This window comes from Dasypus novemcinctus, chromosome 9 (assembly GCF_030445035.2).
Source record: "Dasypus novemcinctus isolate mDasNov1 chromosome 9, mDasNov1.1.hap2, whole genome shotgun sequence".
Lineage (NCBI taxonomy): Eukaryota > Metazoa > Chordata > Mammalia > Cingulata > Dasypodidae > Dasypus > Dasypus novemcinctus.
In genome coordinates, this window is record NC_080681.1 from 16480880 (window position 1) to 16504318 (window position 23439).

Below are 23439 nucleotides of genomic sequence, written 5' to 3' on the forward strand. Positions count from 1 at the left end.
GTTCTCTGTGTCTATTTGCTGCATCTTCTTTGTCCTCTTCTGTTGTTGTCAGTGGCATGGGAATTTGTGTTTTGTTGCATCATCTTGCTGTGTCAGCTCTCTGTGTGTGCGGTGCCATTCTTAGGCAGACTGCACTTTCTTTCGTGCTGGGTGGCTCTCCTTCTGGGGTGCACTCCTTGCGCACGGGGCTCCCCTACGCGGGGCACACCCCTGCGTGGCCCCGCACTCCTTGTGCACATCAGCACTGCGCATGGGCCAGCTCCACACGGGTCAAGGAGGCCCGGGGTTTGAACTGTGGACCTCCCATGTGGTAGACGGACGCCCTAACCACTGGGCCAAGTCCGCTTCCCTCAGTGGCTATTTTAGTGGCAGTACAACCTCCTTTGATCTTTGTTCAGACTAAAATTATTAGCCATTTTGCCACTGATGACACACTGTTGTCTAGAACTGAGCTTGCATGAAGCTAAGATGTCCACATCTTGGCTACCTGAACAATTAATGCAGCTCTCTACACCATTCTGCATTTTTGAAATTTATTTTTTAGCCAAAATTTGTAGTGCAGTGTCTACACATAGTGCTAACTAAATAAATGTTCATCAGAATCTTTTAAGAAAGGCCTTAAGACAGCCGTGTTGACTTTTTAGAAGTCTCATTTTCTTTAGACAGTCTTTTGAGAACAATTAGTACTTTTATTTTCAGAGTTCTTCATGGGTTGTTTTTTTTTCTTTTCAAAGGCAATTTAGATTTTTTTCTTGAAGTCCGGGATAATATTTCTTTGATTTTTAATAGGATTTGATCCCTTATAAGATATGGTCATCTCCACATTATCAGTATGTAGTTCCCCTGACTTCTCCTTCCATTCTTTTGGGTGAAGAAAAGTTCATTAATGCAAGTCAATGCTTTTAGCAGAACACATCTTTTAGCAGATTTCTTGGTATTTGAAGACTCCTGTTTTGGATGATAACAGCATTTTAATTTTCTAATTTCCCTTTGGGCAATATTTATACCTTCCAGAGGGGGAGGTGTAGGGTAGTCAAGTGATCTATAACACATTCTCATAACACCTTTTCTATACAAATTTTGGTCTTGACTAAAATACATTTCACTATCTCTACCTTCTAATTCTCAATGTAAGTCTATACCATCATGATATACATTGCTCCTTTCAAATCCTATATGCATTTCTTTTGAATAGTCTTTATCCTTGCATGTCTTTATTCCAAGCCTGAGTTACATTCCATATCCATGATACCTAGATATTCATCCCAAGTGTGAAAACTTGATCTTGATGGTTATTGTGATGGGCATATAAAATTGCCCACCCCTCCCTCAAAGATGTCCACATCCTAATCCCCAGAATCTGTTATTTTTGGTGGCAAAAGGACTTTACAGATGTGATTGAGTTAAGGGTATTGAGATAAGAGAGATGATCCTGGATGAACTGGGTAGGCCCAATTGAATTGACTCCTTAAATGCAGAGACATAAGCACAAGTGATTCTGAGAAGGACTAGTCTATTTAATTAGTTATTAAACTTGACTGCATACTGGAATCACCTGGGGAGTTTGAAAAAAAAATTACTAATGTCCAGGCTTTATCCCCAAGTCTCAGATATAATGGGTATAGGGTGTGGCTTGGACATTAGGATTTTAAAATTCTATCAAGGTGATTTTATTGTCCAGCAAAGTTGCCATAGTCATGGACAATCTTGGACATTCATCAGGACATAAAATAGCTGCCCATATTTGGTCTCTGTTCCTTCATCTGCTTTATTTTACCCATAAAATATATTTGGGTAACCTAAAATTATATTATTTCGTTGTTCATTGTTTTCTATAAGATCACAAACTATGTTATTCCCAGTGTCTAGAACTGATACTGGCATTTAACAGGTGTTCAAATCTTATGGCTGACTTCTAATTTCTGGACTCCATGATCTATGAAAATTTTGGTAATTGGAGAGAACTGACATCTAAATGTCAGCATTTCTCCGAATAGGTGGAACATAAGGCATTGGAATTGTTCTGCATGATAGTGCAATGACAGATACAGGCCATTATACAATTTGTCAAAACCTATAAAATTGTATGGTGCAAAGTGTAAACCATAACAAACTATAGACCATGGTTAGTAGCAATGCTTCAATGTGTGTTCATCAATTGTAACAAATGCACCACACTAATGAAGGATGTTATTAATAGGGAATAATGTGAAAGGGGGAGGTGTAGGGTATATGACAATCTCCTGTACTTTCAATGTAACTTTTCTGTAATCTAAAACTTTAAAAATCAAGTTTATTATATATATGTGTGTATATCTATCTATCTATCTATCTATCTATCTATCTATCTATCTATCTATCTATCTATCTATCTATCTATCTGTGGGACACTTTCCCAGCTGTGATGATGGGAGAAAGGTACAAAGAGATGTAACATTGGCCTTGAAAATCATGGAAGTGGAGGCACAAGTCAAGGTATGCGGGCGGCTCTAGAAACTGCAAAAGGCAAAGAAATGGATTTTCCCTCAGATCTTCCATAAAGGAACAACAGCCTGGTGAGGCTTGCATCAGACTTCTAACTAGAGAACTAAAAGAAAATAAATTTGAGTTGTTTTAAGTCATTAAGTTTGTGGTAACTTGTTACAGCAGCAATGGAAAAGTAATAGAGTTATTGCAGATGCTCTGGGAAGAGATACCTCTAAGCTCTAAAGTATTGTATGTTCTCTTATTCTCCTCCTGAGAACAACTATTGTCCTTTTTAACTCTGTGATTTGCCACAGTATCTGGTTTTACAGTCTTATCAGGACATTTTCCCTATATTCCACTCAAATTTAATTAAAATCCTTCTTGATCAAGCCATTGAGCTAGTTTTTCCTGTTCTTGGTAATATATGCTCTGATCTCTTCCAGGAACCCATATTCTGATATTATAGGCTGTGGTCCAGCAACTGAATCCTCCCTTTGCTGTGTGTTCTTGGCTCCAGATTTCCTACATGCTTTGTTACCTTCCAAAACCATCATTTAAACTCCCAAATATTTGGCTTCCCCCAAATACTCAGACTATACTTTCTTCTGAAAGCACCATTAGTATTCACATAAATTAGGTAAAAATGGGTAAAAATTGATGGTTTTAAGAACAGTGCAGGATATTTCAACGTATCTTAAATCCGTCCTCCAGGATGGCAATATATCTCCTCATTAGCCTCGCTAATTTTACACGTGCCTATTTCTCTTCTCCCAACCGAAATTTGACAACCTCCCCAATGTCCAGTCTTCCTAGTGCTGGTAACAAGTGTTTCATTTCCTCCCAATACAGGTTAATCTTTTGTGTTTTAGATGAAGCATGGAAACCTGCTTCCTCTTTAGATGCTTCAGCTTTACTTTCTGGGACCTGGTTCCTGCCTCTTTCTGGTTTCAAAAGGGCACATTAGGGAAAAAAAAAGTTTTCTCTTTCTTCTCATGTCTCATTCTTCTACTAGGTAACCTTGGCGCTGATTTCAATTCTGCCATTCCTCTTGAAAGCTTTTTATTTCCATTTTCTTTCCTGGGTTGTTTGTTCCATGCTGGCCTAAAGACCATTCATTCTGGTGGTTTTCAAGTCTTTCACCCTTTCTATTAATATTAGAGAGGCCAGCTCACGCTTCTAAAGCACACAATTGGTGACCCCTCAGGCGGAAAGTTCGCCAATGTGCCTGGAGGTCTCCAATTTCCCAAGCCGAAGGCACACAATTGCTTTTGGGATCTGATTTACTTCAGTCTCTAGAATCAGACCTGTCTCTAAACAAGGACATTTTCAGAAGGCCTTGGTCAACAGTTTGATATTTCAGTGGGGGCTAATCTTGCAATAAATTCTTCCTTGCCATTGCACAATAATTTTTGAACATGGATTCTTGCCTAATTCTTTGGCCCGTCAACATCTGTTTGGAACTAAGTAATAACGATCGACTGCTTACTAGGTACCTAGTACTATTCAATAGTGAATAGTACGTTCACTGTTTTCCTTGAATCCACACAATTACTAAATGTATTAGGTCCTATTATTATCTCTATTTTTAAATGGAAAAAATACTTAGTCCAAGTAATGTCCTCTGTGTTGCAGGTAGTATGAGTGGAGATGGGATTCAAACCCAAGTCTGCTTGACTGCAGAGCCCATGTGCTTATTCCCTTTGTTCCACTTCCACTCATCGATGACAAAGGACAATGTCAGTAACTGGATCCCTTTCTTTACCTCCTGTCTGCAAGCCCAAGTCCTTTGGACTTCAGTGCCACATTGCTCCTCCTCCCAGTCTGCTGGGGCACTGGAGCTCTGTGCCTGGATCCCTGAGACTCCGTTATGGTATCCACTGCGAACCCTCCCTGGCACGCCTATCTGGATGTCTGCCTCTTCTCAGTTCACTCCACCAATGCCACTGATGGCCACTGTTTTCCTTCTTGGTGTTGGTTTCTTTTTGTCAGGTTATCATCACTGCCACTAACAGTGTGGTCAAGCGACAGATGAGGTCAACTTAGTGTAAGGAGAAGTGTGCGCATGCATGTGTGTGTGTGCATATGTGTAGAGGGGTGCTATGAAAATGATTTAACTAACCAGAATGGATACCAGAATGGGTAACACTGGAGCAGTTTCTGGAGGCACCCTACTCTGACAGGTGTTACCCTTTAGTTGCTGAATCTTGGGATTGATCTAAGACAGGGTCTGCGAGCTTGAATTGAAATTCAAAGAAACATTATTCTTGTGGGGACATGTTGGTAGGGGTGTGATGTATTTATTAAATAATACACAGTAGAGTGTGGACTTAGTAAGGGGTCTGTGGTTTTCACCTCCTGCCCAACACATGCATACACACAAACTTATCTCCCAGTCCTATTAAAACTACTTGAAATTTCTGGAACATGGTGTATTACTTCATGCACTTTTGCTTAAGTTTCATCCTGGAAAGCTCCTACCTCTAGTCTTTCAGCACTACCATCAAATGTCACATCCTCTGGAAAGCCCTACTCCCCATCTGGGTTTCCCCAGGAGCATGTACATACTCTTAGTTCTGATTACCTTTGGTCATAATCATTGGATTATAGGCCAACCTCTCACTCCAGATTGTAACTCTTGTCCACAGAAGCTCTTTCTCTTCATCTCTGCATCATTTACTCTTAGCCCATCACCTAACTCATAGTAAATACTCAAGAAATACCTAAAAGAATAAATGATTTTACTACCACAATCTTAATGATCCACATAAATATATGAGGTGCTAAAGGGTAGGCAGAGAATTTTGTGATTTGAATATCACATAGTCCTTAGGTATAGGGTCAAGCTGAAATCTAGTTTTCTGGTTCCAAACAGGAAAATACGGTGATATTTTATCTTTATGTCATGCTCCAATAATTAATATAGAAATATTAGGGTACGCCCTTTTTGGAGATACAGTTCCCATAAGACTTGGTCAGTTTACCTTCCTCTCCAAAGTATTACTCTGATTAAACCCCACGAACCCACAGATCAGGTCCTTCTAATCAGGAAGTTCACATGAGAATTTGTTTGAGAAGTTTGTCTGGTCTACAAAGTCTCTTTATACCTTGTGCCTTAAGTCTTGGAGCTGGGTTTTAGCCCTTCTTCTGTTTGTCCTTCCTCCCCATCTCCTGACTTCTGACCTTCTCTGGACCTTGATGTCCACATGTTCCATGACCCCTTTGAGTCCTAGCTCCTTGCTTAGTTCATAGGATCCACCACATTATCCACTCATCTAGGATGAGTGCTTTCTGGAAACCTACAGCCTTGTCCAAAGCAGGCATGCCTTCTGACACTTGACTGTCTTTGATGCTCCCTCACAGCTTGGCTAGAGAACTTCCTCACCCGCAGCTTCTGCATCTTGCTTCCACCTTCCCTACGCAAAGCCAAGCTTCTCAACCTATCGCCACAGTCCACTGCTGACAGCGGCATTAGTGGACAGCAAATTTCATTTTGCTTTACATTTTCTAGAAGTGTGGCTGCCAGTTAGCTGTATAGTCCACAAGTGGCAGATAAAGCATTTTATATAACCCTGATAGAAACCGGCTCTAGACAGTACCTGCATGCCGACAGTTTTTCAAGTGAAAAGTAAGCAGAAAGAACTCTAGAGCTGCACTGCCCAATATAGAAGACACAGGTGGCTATTAAACTTTTCAGTACACCTGGTCCTAAATGAGATGTTCCGTACATGTAAAACATGCATCCCGTTTCAAAGACAGGATAAAAAATGTTAAATATTTCCTTAATGATTTCGATATTAATTACAGAGTTGAAGCAATTATATTTTAGATATTTTGGGTTAAGTAAAGTTGTTAAAGTTATTTCTTCTATCTCTTTTTACTTTTTAAATGTGTGTCACAGAACATTTAAAATTACATATTCAGCTTGCATTGTTTAAGAGTGGACTGCACTGCTGTAGAGGATAGGTCTTGTAGCTCTTTAATGTTAGTAAGTTGACTATCTTTAGATAGATTAGAAAGTCAGTGCAGAATTGAAAGGCAAAAAGGTTGTGAATGACAGAAGCAAGCTTCTGCCCAGATCTGTTAATTTCCGTTCCCTGCATACATCGACATGCCACCTGCCTTGACAAGCTTTTAAGAAGGCCTGCTAATCCGCAGAGAAATGAGGCTGAACCAAATGGCATCTGTCTAAGGCTCACTGCAGTGCCTAACCTCAGAGGCTTAAAATCAATATTGATTCGCGTCAGTTACTTTACCCTGGCATTTAAATATTCCTTCGATTTATTACCTTTAGGTATTTCGTTAAGATTCAGTGATGGGTATGATAGCAAGGGTTGTAATAAGTTATGGAGATATCATTTAATTTATGAACTCTGGAGCTCCAGGGTAGCTTTCAGTTCAAGAAATATATTAACCACATACACATCACCCTTCATTTTGTGGTGAGGATTTCCAAGCTCGGTCCCTATTGTGCCACTTAATTTACGGTCTGGCCAGGTACATGGATCTGCTTACAATATTTCAATATAAGTTGCTTCAGCCATCAGAGGGAGATGAAGACGGGCTTCAAGGAAGCCAGCTGGACAGCTGATGGATTGCTTCCCTCTCCATAAGCTGGGGCATTAAGTAGCTCTTAAAGCTTGTCAGTGGTTTGGGTCTTTTTCTGCTCTGAGAAGCTGCACACACCGGCCTAGGCAAGCAGAACCAGCCATGCTGCAGCAGGCAGAGGGCAGCTCCCAAAGTTACTTACGTTGACAGCCGTAGTGCCAGGAATTGCCCGGCAGACACTCATCACACTTAGGCCCTGTGGTTCCAGTCTTACACTCACAAAATCCTGAGCCATTACAACGATCATGGATTGAGCCCAAAGGGTTACAATAACACTCTGTAGAAACAAGACAACACACAGGCTGGAGACAGGTCCACATGGCTTATAGGTTATCAACACAGGAGCATCAATTACTTAAATGCATCACTTACTTCAAGAAAGAAGTCCACTAATGAAATGCTTTGGCAAATATGGCTATTTCAGGTCCATTTATTTATTTGCTCTGACTTCCAGGATATCATTTTTTATGATAGGGGAGGAAATCAACTGAAAACTTCCAAGGAAATAAGAGAGCATGCTCTTCACTGCTAACAGATCATAATGGAGATTCCATTTGTTAGGGCATTCCTAGATGGTTTAATGAATACCATGAGAAGTTTGTATATCAAGGATAAATCAATATGCCATCAGTGGAAAATCTGTTTTAAATTATTCAAATGGGTTTATCTGTTACACTCAATATTTGAGAACTGCCGAACATTTTTAAAGTGTAATATGAATGCACTTTGCTCATTCAAAGGCAGTTTTACTTTATGATTTGGGACAGCACCGTAACTTATTTATATACATATTGTTTTGTGATGCGAATTTTGATGTGTATCTGCTAAGCAAGTTAGTACAGCTTTTAGACAATCTAGATTAACAATCATGAAAGAAAAATACCTTACATAATTCTAAATAAATGTAAATATAAGGAAAATTTGAGACATAACAATTTTCCTTACAATGACTGCCAGTGTGACAATATGAGTCTGTGTAATAAACAGTAAGCTGAATATTTTCTAGACCCCTCATGGCTTCTTTTATAGGCTCTTTTTGCTTTCAGAGATCTGTTTTGCTTAAAGACTGAACCAGAAATGGAACTCCTAGTTTGCAGCTTTTTGGAATTTTTGGCCCAAACATCCTTTCCTCATTACCACACTGTGTAATCTTGGGCAAAGTATCATGCCTCTCTGTCTCTCAGTTTCCTTTATTTTAAAATGCCTATTAAGAGGTGTCTTTGCTAAAAAAAACAAATTAAATAATACCAACCAACTAACCAACCACCTAACCAACTACCCAACCACCCAACCAACCAAATCAAACAAGAGAAACCCTGAGAACTTCAGATTAATATAATCAAATTTAGTGTCTTAGAATAACAATGAAAACCCAGATTTTGATTTTATAAAGGGATTTAGTGCTTTAGCTTTGTTTTTGTCCTAAAGGCTAAAAAGATAATCTCTTCAAAGAATGTGGAGTGCTTTAGAATTATGATTTATTTCAGATTGTTGAATTAATTTTTAAGTTCTGCATTCTTTTGATACAAGCATTTATATGACTAATAGTCATATATACAGGTAAGAATAAAAGCCAATAAACTCTAAAATGCTCCTTCCTCTGCTAGCTTGGCTTGTACTTAATAACTCAGATTTTATTTTAAGTCGTACTTTTTATTTTCAGGTGTGTGTAAAATGGGAGGTGTTTAAATAGTAAGACATTTAAAAATATTCACGGAATTGCACAACACAAACAGTGAACAATAAGTTTAAATATGGGCTATAGTTAAGAGTATAATTATAAAAATGTGCTTTCATCAGTTCTAACAAATGTAAAATTAAAGACTGAACCAGAAATGGTTCCCGTATTTTACCATCCCGTATTTTATTCATGATTATTCAGTAAACTCACAACTTCTCTAACAAAAAAATTATGCTGCAATTGATTTATAGCTGTTAAGAGCATGGCTTTTGCTTTGTTCTATATACGCTACCTCTGTTGACCTGATCTTGGGTTTCAAGTCGAGTTAAAAATAATGCATCATAACTTTGAGATAAGTTTAGCAACAAATGCCAAACCCCATGTTTCATTCTGATGTAAATCTTGTTAGCAGGGATTATTAGCAGTGATTACCCAAGGTCACAAACCACATATCCTCTAGTTTCCTGCTTAATGCTCAAGTTTATATGAAACAGAAGCAAGCAAGGGTGTCATCTTCATGTAATTGCTGTGCCATCACAGGGTAATTACATGCATCTTTGGAGATATGGCTGTGCTTGGAGTTTGTATGAAAAATGGGTAAATTCACCAGTAATCACAAAGCAGCAATCACTGTGGCAATGCAATAGCCAGCTGCATTTTATATGCCATAATATAAAAACATGCGAGTATTTTAAGATACCTATTTGAACACAGTGTATATTTGGTCAAAGATGGGCACTGTTTCCTCACAGCCAGGGCGGTGAATTTGGTTACTGAGAATTGTTAAAGAATTGACAAGGCAGGTTTTTGGGTTTTTTTTTTCTTTAATTTAGAGAAGACTTAGATGAAGTTCAGTTTCCCCAGATTAGTGCCTAATTTTGTGAAAGTGAATTGGGTAAATATCCATTCATTTTCATTAAGGCTTTCTGTACAAAGTGGTATTAAAATTAACTCTCAATTGCTTGTGGTGCATTGTCTTAAATTTAATTCTCAGTCCTGCCTCAAGCCCATTTAGAAGCTTAACTGTGGAAAATGGTAAATAGTCTCATGGCATCTTGCAAGACAGACCTTGGCAATGGAGCAAAAGGCTTCCAGGGGCTTTCAGAAAGCAAACTCTGACCTAACTCTTGGGCATGGACAGACCCAGTATACAGCCTTTGGCTCCTCCAGTGGGGAGAGAGGAATCTATGGCTTTTTTAGGAAATTATTATTGATTTACTCTACGCGTATGTAGACTGCAGATAAAAGACTGTAGCATGTACCAGGTAGTCAAACGTCTTCAGTTTAAAAAATTTAAAAACAATTTCCAGCCTTAGAAAAAGGGCAACAATTTCAGGAAATGATTTTGTTGATGTGGGGAATGTAGCTGATTTTAATTAGCTTAAGCTGCTACCTCATCTTTATACTTATCAAGTAATTTCCTTGATTTGAAGAGTATAAAATATTAAACAGAAGCATATTTGTTTCAGTAAAATAAAGTTCCCCCAAAGGTTTATAATGGTAATTAACACCTTTTCTAGAAATGGAAAAAACAAGTACTTTTGAGTTTTTAAAGTCAAAAAAATTAAAAAATATATACGCTTTTCATATTGCATTTGTAGTTTATGTGGCTTAAATGACAAAAGTTGAGTAGGATGTTTTACAGTCTGTGGACAATCAAACATGGATTTACAACAGAAGTGCACCACTTAGGCTCGGGTAGAAGTATGTCAGTAGATTACTTTAGGAGTGGAAAAAGGCCAATCTTCATAATAAGAGAATACTCTGAATGAAATTGGGATATTGCTAAGTTACCTGTTTGGAGAATTTCTATGGAATAAAATCTTTTCTTTTAAGGTCCCTCCCCTTTTTTTGATTTATTTATAATAACATGAAAATAATATTGTAAAATATTTTGCAAAAATTACTAGGTTTGACTCCTGCATTCCTATATATTTTACTTTTTCTGTTGTTCCATATTTATAGCATGAAATTTATATAATTTTACAAATGGCGTTCAGTGAAATGCAAGTCTGCATTCAATATTCAGACAGTTACATGTCTTTTGGTTTTTATTAATATCCTCAAATCTTTGTAACACAAGTGTCATGAAGGCAACTGAATTTCTTCTGTTCATAAGCTCATAGTGGAATGCTGTTATCATCTAAGAAAGCATAACCTAAGTAAAAGTCTGACATGCTTAGCTTGTCAAATGTGCCAGGTGATTGGGAGAGAGCCCTGAAGTTCTGAGGTCAGGAAATCCTTTGGTAAACATAGAAAATTTGGGTCAATTTGCCTTACTTTTCTAGAAAATACGGAAAATTCTCATTGTAATTCTTACCCCACTGCTTTGTAATGAGGGTTAAGTAATAAGCATATTTACAAGCCAGTCCATAGTTTATAAAGTGTTTTTTGTGCATCCCAAATAATCCTGATTTGACAAGGAGACTCAAATAACTTACCTAAGGCATACAACTATTAGCAAACTGGGACTTGAACCCAGATCTCCAGCCTCTAATTCCAGTGCTTTCTCTACTCATTCACAAATAATAAATAAGAAAAAGCTTTGAAAAATGAAACATACCATAGCCACAAATGGTATTATATATACTTGGCCCAAGTCAATTCAAAACAACTTGTACAGCTATTTCGTGTGACATTTGCCAAGTAACTGTAAGAACTTGACACTTCAGTCACAGATCAATGATCTCAGAAATGTGGATTAACTGGAGCTCTTTTTTGAGAGATCATCTGTCATTTTTCAGTTTTGTCTATTCTATTTAAATTAATCTCTATCTGAAAAATTCTACTTTTAGAACTGGTTACCTACTAATGTGGTAACAGATATACAGATGTCTTTCAGTATTTTGAATAGGCAAATTTCTTCAAAGTAAGCTCTGTGGTGAAATTCCATTTATTGCTTCTTATTTTTTTCTACTCTTTTATAAAAGTCAGGCTCTACTCTGCAAAAGGTAGGAGAAACTTTTTTGATGGGGGGAAAGGGCCCTTGGTCTTTACCAGTACACAACCATCATGCATCAGGGAACAGGTGCTCCAGGGTCTCCCTTAGGCCTTGTTTTCCAGAGCTTGGCAGCTAAGAGAATTGATTGCTTGGAATAGTTTTGAGGAACCACTCCTCCTTTCTGGGCTATAGGAAAATTCAACAAATGGAATTTCACTACTGTGGATGGACAGGTCAGGCAAATTTCACATTTCCAGGTGCTAGTGGATTTGAATTCCAAATGACAAGCTTTTAAATCAATGTTTGTTGTCTCTCGTGTGCAAGAATTCCTATTCCAATTTCATATACCTATAGTTAAATCCCATATATTAATTCTCCATTATTTAAATCAAATGTACAACTTAAGTCTTTAAGATCAGGTTGAAATTACCATGTTTTAAGATTTCATGCATAAAAGAAAGGAAGAAAGGAAGAAAAGAAGAAAGGAAGGAAGGAAAGGGAAGGGAAAGGAGGACAGGAAGAATAGAAGAAGGAAGGGAGGGAGGTAAGGAGGGAGGGAGGAAGATAGAAAATTCCTGGCTCTTATACCTTTGTTTTTAAAAATCTTTTTTAAAACAACAACAACATAAGGATTCATATTATAACTACGATTTCAACCAGCACAAGAGAATTTTAAGTCTACCACAAGGATGCTTGCTCCATTGAGAAAGTTTTTTCTTGCTCATCAGTGGTGCAAATCACCAGCATCTCCACCCTAAATAGCTCCCCATAGCTCAAAAGGCACAGAACAATAGCTGAAATTATAATGGAACTGACCTATGCACACATTCTCATCGTCCAGCTGTGCAGAAGCATTTCTGAAGTAGCCCAGCCTGCATAACTCACAGTGCTGCCCTCTAGTGTTGTGTTTACAGCTCACGCAAATGACTGTATTTAGCAGATCGATATAACTGCATCGATTGGAGTGGCCGAAGCATTCACAGTCTTGCAAGGAAGAACAGAAATGTATACAGAGTGTATACGTAGTAGAGTAATAGCACACTACATGCTTGGATAAAATGAGGGATGGAGAAAAAGTGGTGGGATGGCAAGACATATATGTGATTCAGCATGGCACGTGGCAACAACAGATGGTTATGACGGGCATGGAAGTAGCATCTGTTTCAAGCAGGATAGAAAGGTCAGACACAGAGAACATGACTGAAGATTGTTAATTCCTGGCAGACAAGATGAACATAAGCATTTGCAGGTGTATACCTTTTAGAATTTGGGAAGGCGTGGTTTCGTTGAAGTCTAAGTTTTACATACTGATACTTTACTGATCTGCATCATTTCCCCCGTTTTCTCTTCATACTTGCAGTCTTAAAAAGAGAGAGGGAGGCAATCGAGGGCTAAGTCTGCCTTTGCCCACAGCTCCTTCGTTTAGAGTCTTGCTGTCATTTATATTAAGACAGTAACTCAGACACGGTTTCACAAAAATCATGGCAAAATTAATAAGGAGCTAGACAACTAAATCATTCTCCCTTATTTTAGTTTTTCCCCAGTGTTAAAAGGAGAACTTGGCTTTTGTAAGTCTTTCGTCAGGCTGAATTTGCATGGTTAAATGTGAGAGAAAATCCAAAAAAAGGGGGGGGGGGGGGAGAGGAGGGGATTATGTGTAAGAAAACAGGTATTCTTAAGATTTCCTTTTCTATCACGTTTCATGCTAAGTCTTGGAGAAAAGGTGGGTAAGGTGTATGTCCAGTGTTTCTAAAATGTTGGAGGTGCCTCTGAAACTTAGGCGAGAAGGTGGTAAGAGCTAGATAGGATGTTGCAGAAATGAAGGTGAGTTGTTGGGGAAGTGTGTGTGTGTGTGTGTGTGTGTGTGGAGGAGGGTTGACTAGACTTCTTGCTTACATCCCGACCAAATCAAGGAGTCATTAATCTGAGTCACACAAAAAGTGTGAAGGGTAACTAGGTGGGAAATACATTTTTTTTCTTCTCAAAATATGGGGGTAAGCCTAGCTGGACATTTATAAGCAAAGTCAACCGTGATGGTGCAAATCTTTATTTGACTATTGATACTCTTCTCATTAATCTCTCTGTCTTTCATTCTGTTCTACTAGGAAGCCAAAAACAGTCACTATTTGAGTCCAGTCATTCATTCATCCATTCATTCATTCACTCAATATTTTATTGAGTTGATTTACTATGTGCCAGGCAGTATGGTAGCTTCTGAGTTTCTCCTTTGGTCTAGATAAAATTTTGGGACCATTGCATTTGGGTGAATAAATGTTGTTGAATAAGGGAGAGAAAGAAGGGGTGGCTATTTCAATTTTTCTTATTAGCATGCTATCAGTCATCAGCACATCATGGATTCATGCTGTGTTCACATAGACCTGGTTACTACAGTGGAGAACTGAGGTCAGAGTCCTAATGGAATGGAATTGATTTTGGACAGAAGCAAAGAAGGATGTTGGGAATGGTAAAAAGTAGATGATGCCCAGGATAGGGTCAGCACCTCGGGACATTAGATGCTTTAAAGAGAGGCAAGAAGGGGAGTTTCTTGAAACTAAACTATTCGCTTTATCTGAGGTCAGCTGAATCACTGTGTATCTGTGTGTTGCAGGGAGGAATCGGGATTGCTTTGGGAAGGAGACAGAGGGAGAAGAAGTCCGAGGAGAAGAAGGCCTTGGACTCCAATGTGGGAGACAGAATATGAAAATACCTAAATAAATTTAGTAGTCAAGGCAACCCAAATTAATAGTAGTAGTAATAATATTAATAATGGAATTACAGATCACCAAGCTAAATGCTCTTGAAAAACAACAGACTTTTTACCTCTATTCCACTGTATTTCTCTGAGTTTACACCTTATTTACATGACCGTTCTAATTCCTTAGGAAACCTGAAAGGCCTCTAGAACCTTCCTTGATAAGAGGGTTGGAACCAGGGAAAATGTGTTTGGCCTAGGGCTTCGCTGGAGCAGCAATTGCAGGGAAGAAGTCCAAATTTCCAAAATGAACTGCTTCTGCAGGACACCTTCAGAGCTACCTGGAATTCCTGAGAAGTGGGGAATAACAGCCTGTCCTCAGGTTCTTCTCCCTTTGGATGAGGTCCCTAATTAGTGGCTGTGAATCTTCACATTCCCTGCTCCAGGTTGGTCCCTAAATTAGTTAATCCGTTTTTTTCCCGAAGCTTCTTTTACGTGCAAGATTTTATTCTAGGAACTCTTTGGAACTACAAAGAAGTCCTTGTTTTCAGGAAATTTTTTCAGTGGTTAAAACCAATAAGGGCTCAGATAACTAGAAAACAAAATATTATGTTCTAAGAAAATAAATTAGTGATACAAGGAGGTCTGAGTAACACAAAAATTCATTTAACTTTAGGGGAATTAGGAAAAATGCCCTGCAGGCTGTAACATTGAATCTTTTTCGAGGGTAGGTAAGTTTATTTCTTTATTTTTTTAAGGAGGGGGAATGAGAATTTCAAGTGAGAGGAAGAGTGTACACAATGTATGAAGTTGGGGAAGTATAGGTAGTAAGGCTGGAACATTTTTCATAATACAATTTGTGGACATTTGAAGAATTCAAAAACTATATGCTGAGCTCCGTACAAGAAAGCTTTATCCAAGAAAAAAAAAGAATCTGTCTGTAAGAAATTCAAGTTCAACACTTTCAAGATCCATTCCATGAATATCCATAGACTTGTCAACAGTGACCTTGTTACCTACTATCCTTTGAATTTAATGAATAGTATCATATCCATGATGACATTAACTATTTCTGGGTCTGGTGTGAAAACCACTTTATTAATCTTAATAGAAAAAGTCAAATGATTATGTAAGAAATCACACTCAGCTAAAGGCACAATACCATCAACTTATTTCAGTAAGTGAGTATTTAAAATGTTTTATAACCTAAGAAATGGGTTAATAGTAACCTGATTCTTTTAAGACTCTTCTGAAGCTTTGATAAGACTGTTATGATTTGATAAGATTCAGTGAGGAAAAGACCTTGGAAAGGGATTTGAGAAACATGAGAACACTATATAAATGTAAGGCATTTAAAAATAATAATTTTGACTGGTGTGTTATATTTAAGTATCCTGTTAATTTACCACTCTATAGTAACTAGTATTCCACAGCATAGAACCCCACGAAGGATTTAATTTGAGCTACATTATCATGTTAGGTTCCTAAAAGGCTGACATTAATGGTTCAATAATTCCTTGACCTTCTAATTCACTGACCTACCATGTCCTCTTCCCTTCTTACCAAGTATAGAGTCCACAGTCCATCCTTATAACCACTTTCTTTTATATACTCTCATCTCCCTTGCCTCTCTCTCCCTTTCTCTGTATCACAGTCTCCTGGGTAAACGTCATCTTAAACCCAGCTCTCCAGTTTTCCATGTCTATGTCCCAGTGGCTAAATACGGAGTTTTTCTCCAGTTATTCTGTAACAAGTTTCACTTTAAGTCTGTGACCATGAACTTCAAGGGGGCCCTTGGGACTGCCTGGCAATGCTGAAACAGGACACCTCTGGGCCACTGCCCCCTCTTTGAGCTCCTCCTTGCCACTGCCCATTGCTTTTTTCTTTCTTTGGCTTTTTGTCCTCATCTCAAGTGTCTCAGAGCTTCATTTGTGGACATCTTTGTTCTTTAGGCTCACCCTAGGTAAATGTTTAAGCAGGATCATGGCTTTAAAAGCCATCTCTATGTTAACCATTCCAAAACAGTCATTTCTAGCCTGGACCATCTTGCCTGAAGTCCAGGCTCATATACTGTCAGTCACCTTCTTAACATGTTTGATATCTCAGTGTCATTGTGTTCAAAACTGACACTCAAAATTGGCTTACCTACCCAAAGCTGCTAATCACTCAGACTGATCCGGCTCAGTAAATGACAACTCCAATTCTGCAATTGCTTAATTCAAAATTCCTGCAGTTGTTTCTGAGGCCTTTTTTCCCCTACTCCCTATATCTAACCCATCAGCATCTCCTCTCTGCTTTCAAAATACATTCCACATTTCACTGTCTCTCACCATCTCTACCACAACAACCCTCGTTAAACTACCCTGGATCAGCCATTGACTCCAAAGTGCCCTCCTGGCTTCCACCCTTGCAACAGCCTCCTTCTGCACCCTCCACCGCAGCCAGCGTGGCCCTGGCGAATTTCAAATTAGGTCGTGACACTCTGTTAGCAGTCCAATGGCTTCCCAGCCCTGGCTTCCTCTGGGCTCCTTGCTATCACTCCCCTCCTGGTTCTCTGGCCACACTGCCTTCATGATGCTCTTCATGCATGGCAGGATGCTTCCCAGGCCCTTCACACTGGCCGCTCCCTCTGTCTGGAATCCTCTCCCCCCAGACATGCCCATGACGCACTCACTCGTTTCTTTTCTGTCTCTGCTCAAAGAAAAGTCTTCATGCCAATCCTCTAATCTCCTGATCCTGCTTTATTTTTTCCACAGATTATGTAACATCTGGAAAGTATGGATATTAAAAGACAAATGTCCCTCTATACTCTGAGTGTAAATACACGACACAGATTGTGTCTCTGTTTCCCAGCTAGAAGTGCAGTGCTTAGGACATCACCTGGCATACACAAAGCACTCAAAAAATGTTATTGGAAGAATGAATAAATAAATGAACAATGAGGATCCTGAGATACCCTCATTTGGGAGACTGAGGAAGACAAGGAGAATGTTATGTTTAAATTCACTCCTCCACCATTCAAATTCTGTAAGTCTAACTATATCTTATATATTACTGAGTTTAGAAAAATGACCACCACACAAAAAAGATTTAACTGAGTTAGTGATTATTTTAGCTGAGAGTTGACAATATGTCTATGCATAGATCAATTTAGGCAGAAATAAAGAGGGGCGGGGGGAGCAGATTTCCCAGAATTGCTATGGTTTTATAACAGGTTTTCAATCTCAAATTCCATCGTAGATTATATATGTATGCTTTTCAGACACATTTTATTACTGTTGTGTAAACCAAGTTAAAGGGGTCTCTAAAACATCTTTTCATGGTGTGGCATGGCAAGCATAAGTAACACTTACTTATTGAACACTGCCCTGTACCAGGCACCGAGCACCAGGGGACAGTGAGAATGAGGCCTCGTCCTGCAGAGTCCTGTGCAGCATTTCCCAACCTCGGCACTGTTGATATTTTAGGACAAATAATTCCTTCATGTGGAATGCTTCCCTGTGTATTGTGGAATGTTTAAAAGCATCCTTGACTACTACCTGTTAGATGTAGCAGCATCCTGCCCAGCCATGACCATTAAAAATGTCTCCAGAGATTTCCAAACAGCCTATGGGAGGAAATTCTGTCCCTTGCTCACATCCCGTTCTGGGCTAGTGGGAAGATAGTGTGTGTGTGTGTGTGTACGGCATATGTGTGTGTATAAATATATATGCATGCCTACACACATATACACACACATATGATATCACATATATTATATAAGGCAGTTGTGATATTATGGTACTTAGTAACGACCTAGCTGAGAGCAATAAAGACTAGAAGTGTTTCAGAAGGGGAAGAATTCCAAGTTGGCTGTCTGATCAGGAAAGGCCTAACTTCTTCTAAGGGTTAAAGGGTTCCTTCTGACGGGGGCTGGGTGGGGAAGACCTGACCTGAGCAGGTGAGGAAAACAAAATGTTGGAGACAAAGAGAGTAGCAGAAACAGAGTGTTAAAAGAGGGGGGCTTAAATTTCCCTTGTGCAAATTCAACATACAATACTCTAAACATGGTACAGCTGGATTTAGTTGCCAAACGAGAAAAGCTTTTCCCAAGCCGAAGCTGGTGAAAACCCATCTGAGCCATTCACAAAGAAAGGATTTTGTAAGAGGTGGCATTGGATTGGGAAAAGTGGACATGGTGGACGATGGCTATGGGGAAAGGCAGGAAGAGATGAGAGGTGGAGGCGTCTTTGGGACATGGAGCTGCCCTGGATGGTGCTTCAGAGGTAATCACCGGACATTGTAAATCCTCACAGGGCCCACTGGATGGAATGGAGGAGAGTATGGGCCATGATGTGGACCATTGACTATGAGGTGCAGAGGTACCCAAAGATGTACTTACCAAATCCAGTGGATGTGTCATGATGATGGGAACGAGTGTTGTTGGGGGGGGGAGAGGGGGGGTGGGGGGTGGGGCTGAATGGGACCTCACATATATATTTTTAATGTAATATTATTATAAAGTCAATAAAAAAAAAAAGACCTTAGCTAGACAAAGAAGAGAGAATTAAAACTTACAAAACAACGTTTCCTTCCTTCCTTTAACACAGACACCTGCGCATTCCCTGGGATGGACACTGAGAGTCTCTAACACTTCCCAGCTCTTTGCCCCACCTCCTCCCACCACATCCTTCTGTAGCTTGTGTAGCTCTTCCACACACATTGTTTGCTGACAAGGTGGACTTTCTATGATGAGACTACTTCATTAGGTAGCCACTTCCTGCCTCTGGGGATCTGTCAAGACCTCATTAGTGCTGTGTCCTCAAGACCAGGGATTAAATGACACAGAGCCAAATTCCAGGTCAAGAGGCCTCTTGTAGATACAGCATGCTTGATGTGATATAATGGAGATGGGCTTCACAGACACCCCTCCTGCTTCCTTTGTCCTCCATCCCCTAGTCTCTGGCTGTAGATCTGCGGCACTCCTGCTGGGGGCTGGGTGACTGCCCGGATGATAGCCCCAGACCAGCCTGTTATCCAGTGAATCAATGGCTGTGTTGTTCCTAAAGAATTTATGTGCCCAATTTTCAAATCCATCTGGACTCTGCTCGAAAGGGCACCTTTGAGGTTAGATACGGAAAATCACGCTGTGAGGAAAGTTTAACGTAAGGTTTGGGTACTGTCGGTTTCCCTTCTGCTGACCAGTTTCCTTCTTTCCTCTAAATGCCCCAGAAGGACTAATTCAACATTGATTAAGATCTTGCATGTGATTTGACTAAATTCAATAAGGGATACGGACGCTATTATGGTTGTTTTCACCAAGTGGATCAAACTAAGTTCAGATTTTGTTAATAAATGTATTTCTTTGTTAGAAGTGTTTCATGAAAGAAAAAAAAAAACCCACGGCACATGCCCAATAATCAAGGGTGGAAAACATAACACAACTGTCACACAGGACATTCAAAGGAAAATGATGAAATGAAAACAGGAGTCTATATTTCTGGAAAAAATCTTCATTCTGTGAATGACAGATGCTAGCTGGAATGGGCCATTCATGAGTCACAGATGAGAGACTGCTCACTTTCTTTTAAAGACAGCAATATAACAATTTTGGGGGGGGGGGAACATAATCAATGATTAAGCCAGTGCAGATCTTCACTGGTATTTGTTTACATTCGTTCAACGTAATTTTGGGAATTGTATGTTCTAAGACATTCCATTTGTCGCAAGGTGAAATGGGCACCATACATGGAGGCTCCATTCTGTTCTCATGAAAAGCAGCCTTGAAACTCACTGTAAGTGGGTTTCCTTATTTTCAATGCAAATGAATGACAATCTTAATACTCTGACATTCATGTTCTAAACAGGAACCTAAACTGTTATCATTCTTATTCACACATTAATCTTTCAGAAAAACAAATGTTGCAGCATTTTAAATTACGGTCAAATTTCTGAGTGAATCATTTTTTTTTTCCTTACAGATTACATTCTCTGTATTATTTGATGCATCAGTTGGCGTCAGTCAACATGCCTCACCAATAAGCTGATGGGTACACTTCACAGATATTCCAGATTCATACAGTGCAATGTTTCACAACACATAACACCATGAAATCACTGTATGAATCCAAGAATTCCTACCTCTCTTGTGGTTTGCAACTTGAACAGAAGAAACTGTTGACAAAGCTAATTTGGGAGCAACTGGATAGGTTTAAAAGAATGAACAGCAAATTAGAAACAATTGTGAAACGTTCAAACTGTAATAACTTATCACCAACCCACTTGACAAGTAGACCTAAATGAAGAGATTATTTGTATCTGTTGTTTCTGTGCGTTTGTTTCCATTACAATGGAAGTCTTGCGTTTGGCTGAAAACGGTTCAACATTGTCAGTCAGAAAGTTTAAAAGCTATATTTTCAGAGGCAAAAAGAATTTATCATTTTAATCAAGAATCCAGGTAAGTAAGGACTGTTCCAGAACAATATGCATTTCAATCCCATAAATGTCCTTCTTTTAAAATAGCAGTTTTCTTGTTGAGTTAATTTACAATGTCATTGCCTCAGTTCACCATGCTGGCTGTGTAACCATAAGCTCGTCTGCATATAAATGTTAGACTATCTTCATGGAACTGATTAGGCATAGCCAGTCCCAATGGTCAACCACTCAGTAGTATCCGTGTCTGGTTCTCAATCACTGTGAATGTATATATTTTTATAAAACGCTATCTTCTTTCTCAGTACCAGTTACCTCTGTGATGATGTCTGTTTGTTAATGGCAGGGTTTTGTCTCTAGGTTTGCCTGCAATTTCTTTTCCAGTTATTCATGAAGCACTGATCGTGGAAATGGCAAAAATTGTATGGAGCCTGAAGTTCCTGCAGATGCTAACAGCATAAATTTTGGCTGTACAGAACTGGTTGCTGCTACAAAGTGCACCCTTAGCTAACATTTTAAGTGCAAGCCCTTTATTTAATTGTGCTGTTTCTCAAATAAAGTCATTTGAACTCATTCTCCACATTCTAAAAAACAAGTGCACCTGGGCTTTACTACAGATATTAAAACTTTTTGTCTTGTAACACGCAGAAACTAGAGCAAAATAATTAAATCTGTCTGTTTCAGGTTTTGAACAATGCATAATCTGGTTCAGCTCAAAACTTACTCTGGAGAAGTGTTAAGTCTTAGATCCTGTCTTGCAGAATTTGTTGAGCTGTGAAATTCAATGGGAAATACTGAGTGACATTTCACTGAAGATGCTCTCATTGAACTAGCTAGGAAAAAAGTCACTAAACCCTCCCCTGAATCTTCATAGAATTATACTAACAGGGTGAGCTTGATCTGTATTTCATCTTCCCTATGTATGCAGAAACTTGAAAACATTCATTTGGAGCAGAAGATTAAGCTAATTCTATTTGCTGGTAATATATGCATCTAGGACAGGCTCCATTTCATCACTCTGATCAAGGACTGAAAAAGCAGTCCTTCCAATTTGACTCCTCAAGAAATCGCTAATGTATTTTGTTTTGTTTAGCAGCTATTTCCTGGTTCATCCATTTGTTTATTTCCTCCTCCCTCTGTAGTCACTAGAGTTTAAAAGGAACATCCTCTATATAACCAAGGAAAGTGGAAGCCAAAGATGCATTTTTAAAAAATTGAGTAGGAAGAAGGCAAAAGAATATGATTTTATACGAAAATAAACCCATAAACCCGTTTATATAGGACTATGTTTATTAATAGGTTAGAGGTTAATGTGAATTTTACATTACCCCGCATCTTATGCATTTTATTGCCCACTTTTTAAAAGTTGTTTCTTCCTTTAATAATCACATGACTGTCTGTGACTGTGTCAGTGTCTTGCTTTTTAAGACAGAAGTTGGAAAAGAATTACTGGTCTAAGGACAGACAGAAAAAGGTCACTACTAATGCTGCTAGGAATGATTGTTAATGATAGAGGATTAAAAGAGGAAAGAGCAACCGTAAAAGAAAGGAAACAGATCTGTTAGGGGCAACAATACTGCCTTTATGTTTTTTTCCCTGACTCTCTCTGCAACCGAGGTAGCAGTTAGTTGGCTTAAGGAAAGCAAAAGGGAGACAGTGGAAGGACACCTGCATGCCTCACGAGTTTCAAGGCTTATTTACATGCCCCACTGTGATGGCAATGCAACTCCAGGCTTCTTTTGGGGCTGACATTTATTGTAAATTTGGTAACTTGTTTATTGCTTTAATACCATCTAATTTTTTTCTATATATTTTGCTTGAAGGTTTCTGGGACACTCTTCATATTAGAAAAATTATCTGAATTATAGTTCTTTCAAAGACACCGCATTCATGATAACAGTCTTATTTGTTGCTGCAAAATATTATAGTATATGGGATTTTGTCTCCTAAACATGGGATTTTATATCAGTAGGAATTTTACATGCTCCTACCTTGTTTTGGGTTAGAAACCTCAAGGGAAGAAATATTCGGCCATATCCTATTAAACTTTGGAGGATCTGCATGCATCAGGAAAAATCAGGGTATGTTATTTTCAGCTATAATGTCATTTGATCTAAACAGAAAATTATATGGACAAAAACACAAACCACACATCTGCTCTTTAGATTGGCTGTGATGCACTTACAAAACTCCCATACCAAACGATAACAAGCAATTGATGATTCCCAAAACATTGAATGGACATTAAAAATATAGCCCCTTCCTTAATGAAGCTGTATGTTAACTTTTGAAATAAAGTAGATTGTTCTTACACAAATAACCAAATAGGGATTTTAGCAATTCAAACCATTATGTAAAACCGGTGCCTGAAACTGGAAGATAACACAAAAGAAATAATTTCTCACTTGAGGATTCCATTCTCCGCAATTTATATTTACAGATATGAACTGGTTGCATTAGTCTTTCATGAGAGATACTCAGGATTATGTTTTAAGTGTGAGCTATTATCTTTGAAAAGAAATGGATCTATTTCCTACTTTCATTTTTGGGATTTCTCAGAGAAAGAAAGAAAGGGATGACTGATGATTCTGGCTTAAGGAGAATACTTCAAGGTGCTTCTAAGCATATCTAAGGTTTCTATGT

At 38.8% G+C, this 23439-nt stretch overlaps 1 protein-coding gene across 5 annotated transcripts in view; it reads right to left on the reverse strand.

The window, feature by feature from the left end:
• Positions 1 to 23439, reverse strand: part of NTNG1 (netrin G1) — a 356764-nt gene that overhangs the window by 41671 nt on the left and 291654 nt on the right. The window contains exons 6-9 of one of the 5 annotated variants that reach the window (XM_058303104.2): positions 22788 to 22853; positions 20506 to 20565; positions 12510 to 12677; positions 7214 to 7348 (exon numbers count right to left, since the gene is read on the reverse strand). In XM_058303104.2, the coding sequence (XP_058159087.1) occupies positions 7214 to 7348; positions 12510 to 12677; positions 20506 to 20565; positions 22788 to 22853 (429 nt within the window). The remainder of the gene's footprint in view (positions 1 to 7213; positions 7349 to 12509; positions 12678 to 20505; positions 20566 to 22787; positions 22854 to 23439) is intronic. The other 4 variants (XM_058303106.2, XM_058303105.2, XM_058303108.2 and 1 more) reach the window with 4 other exon arrangements.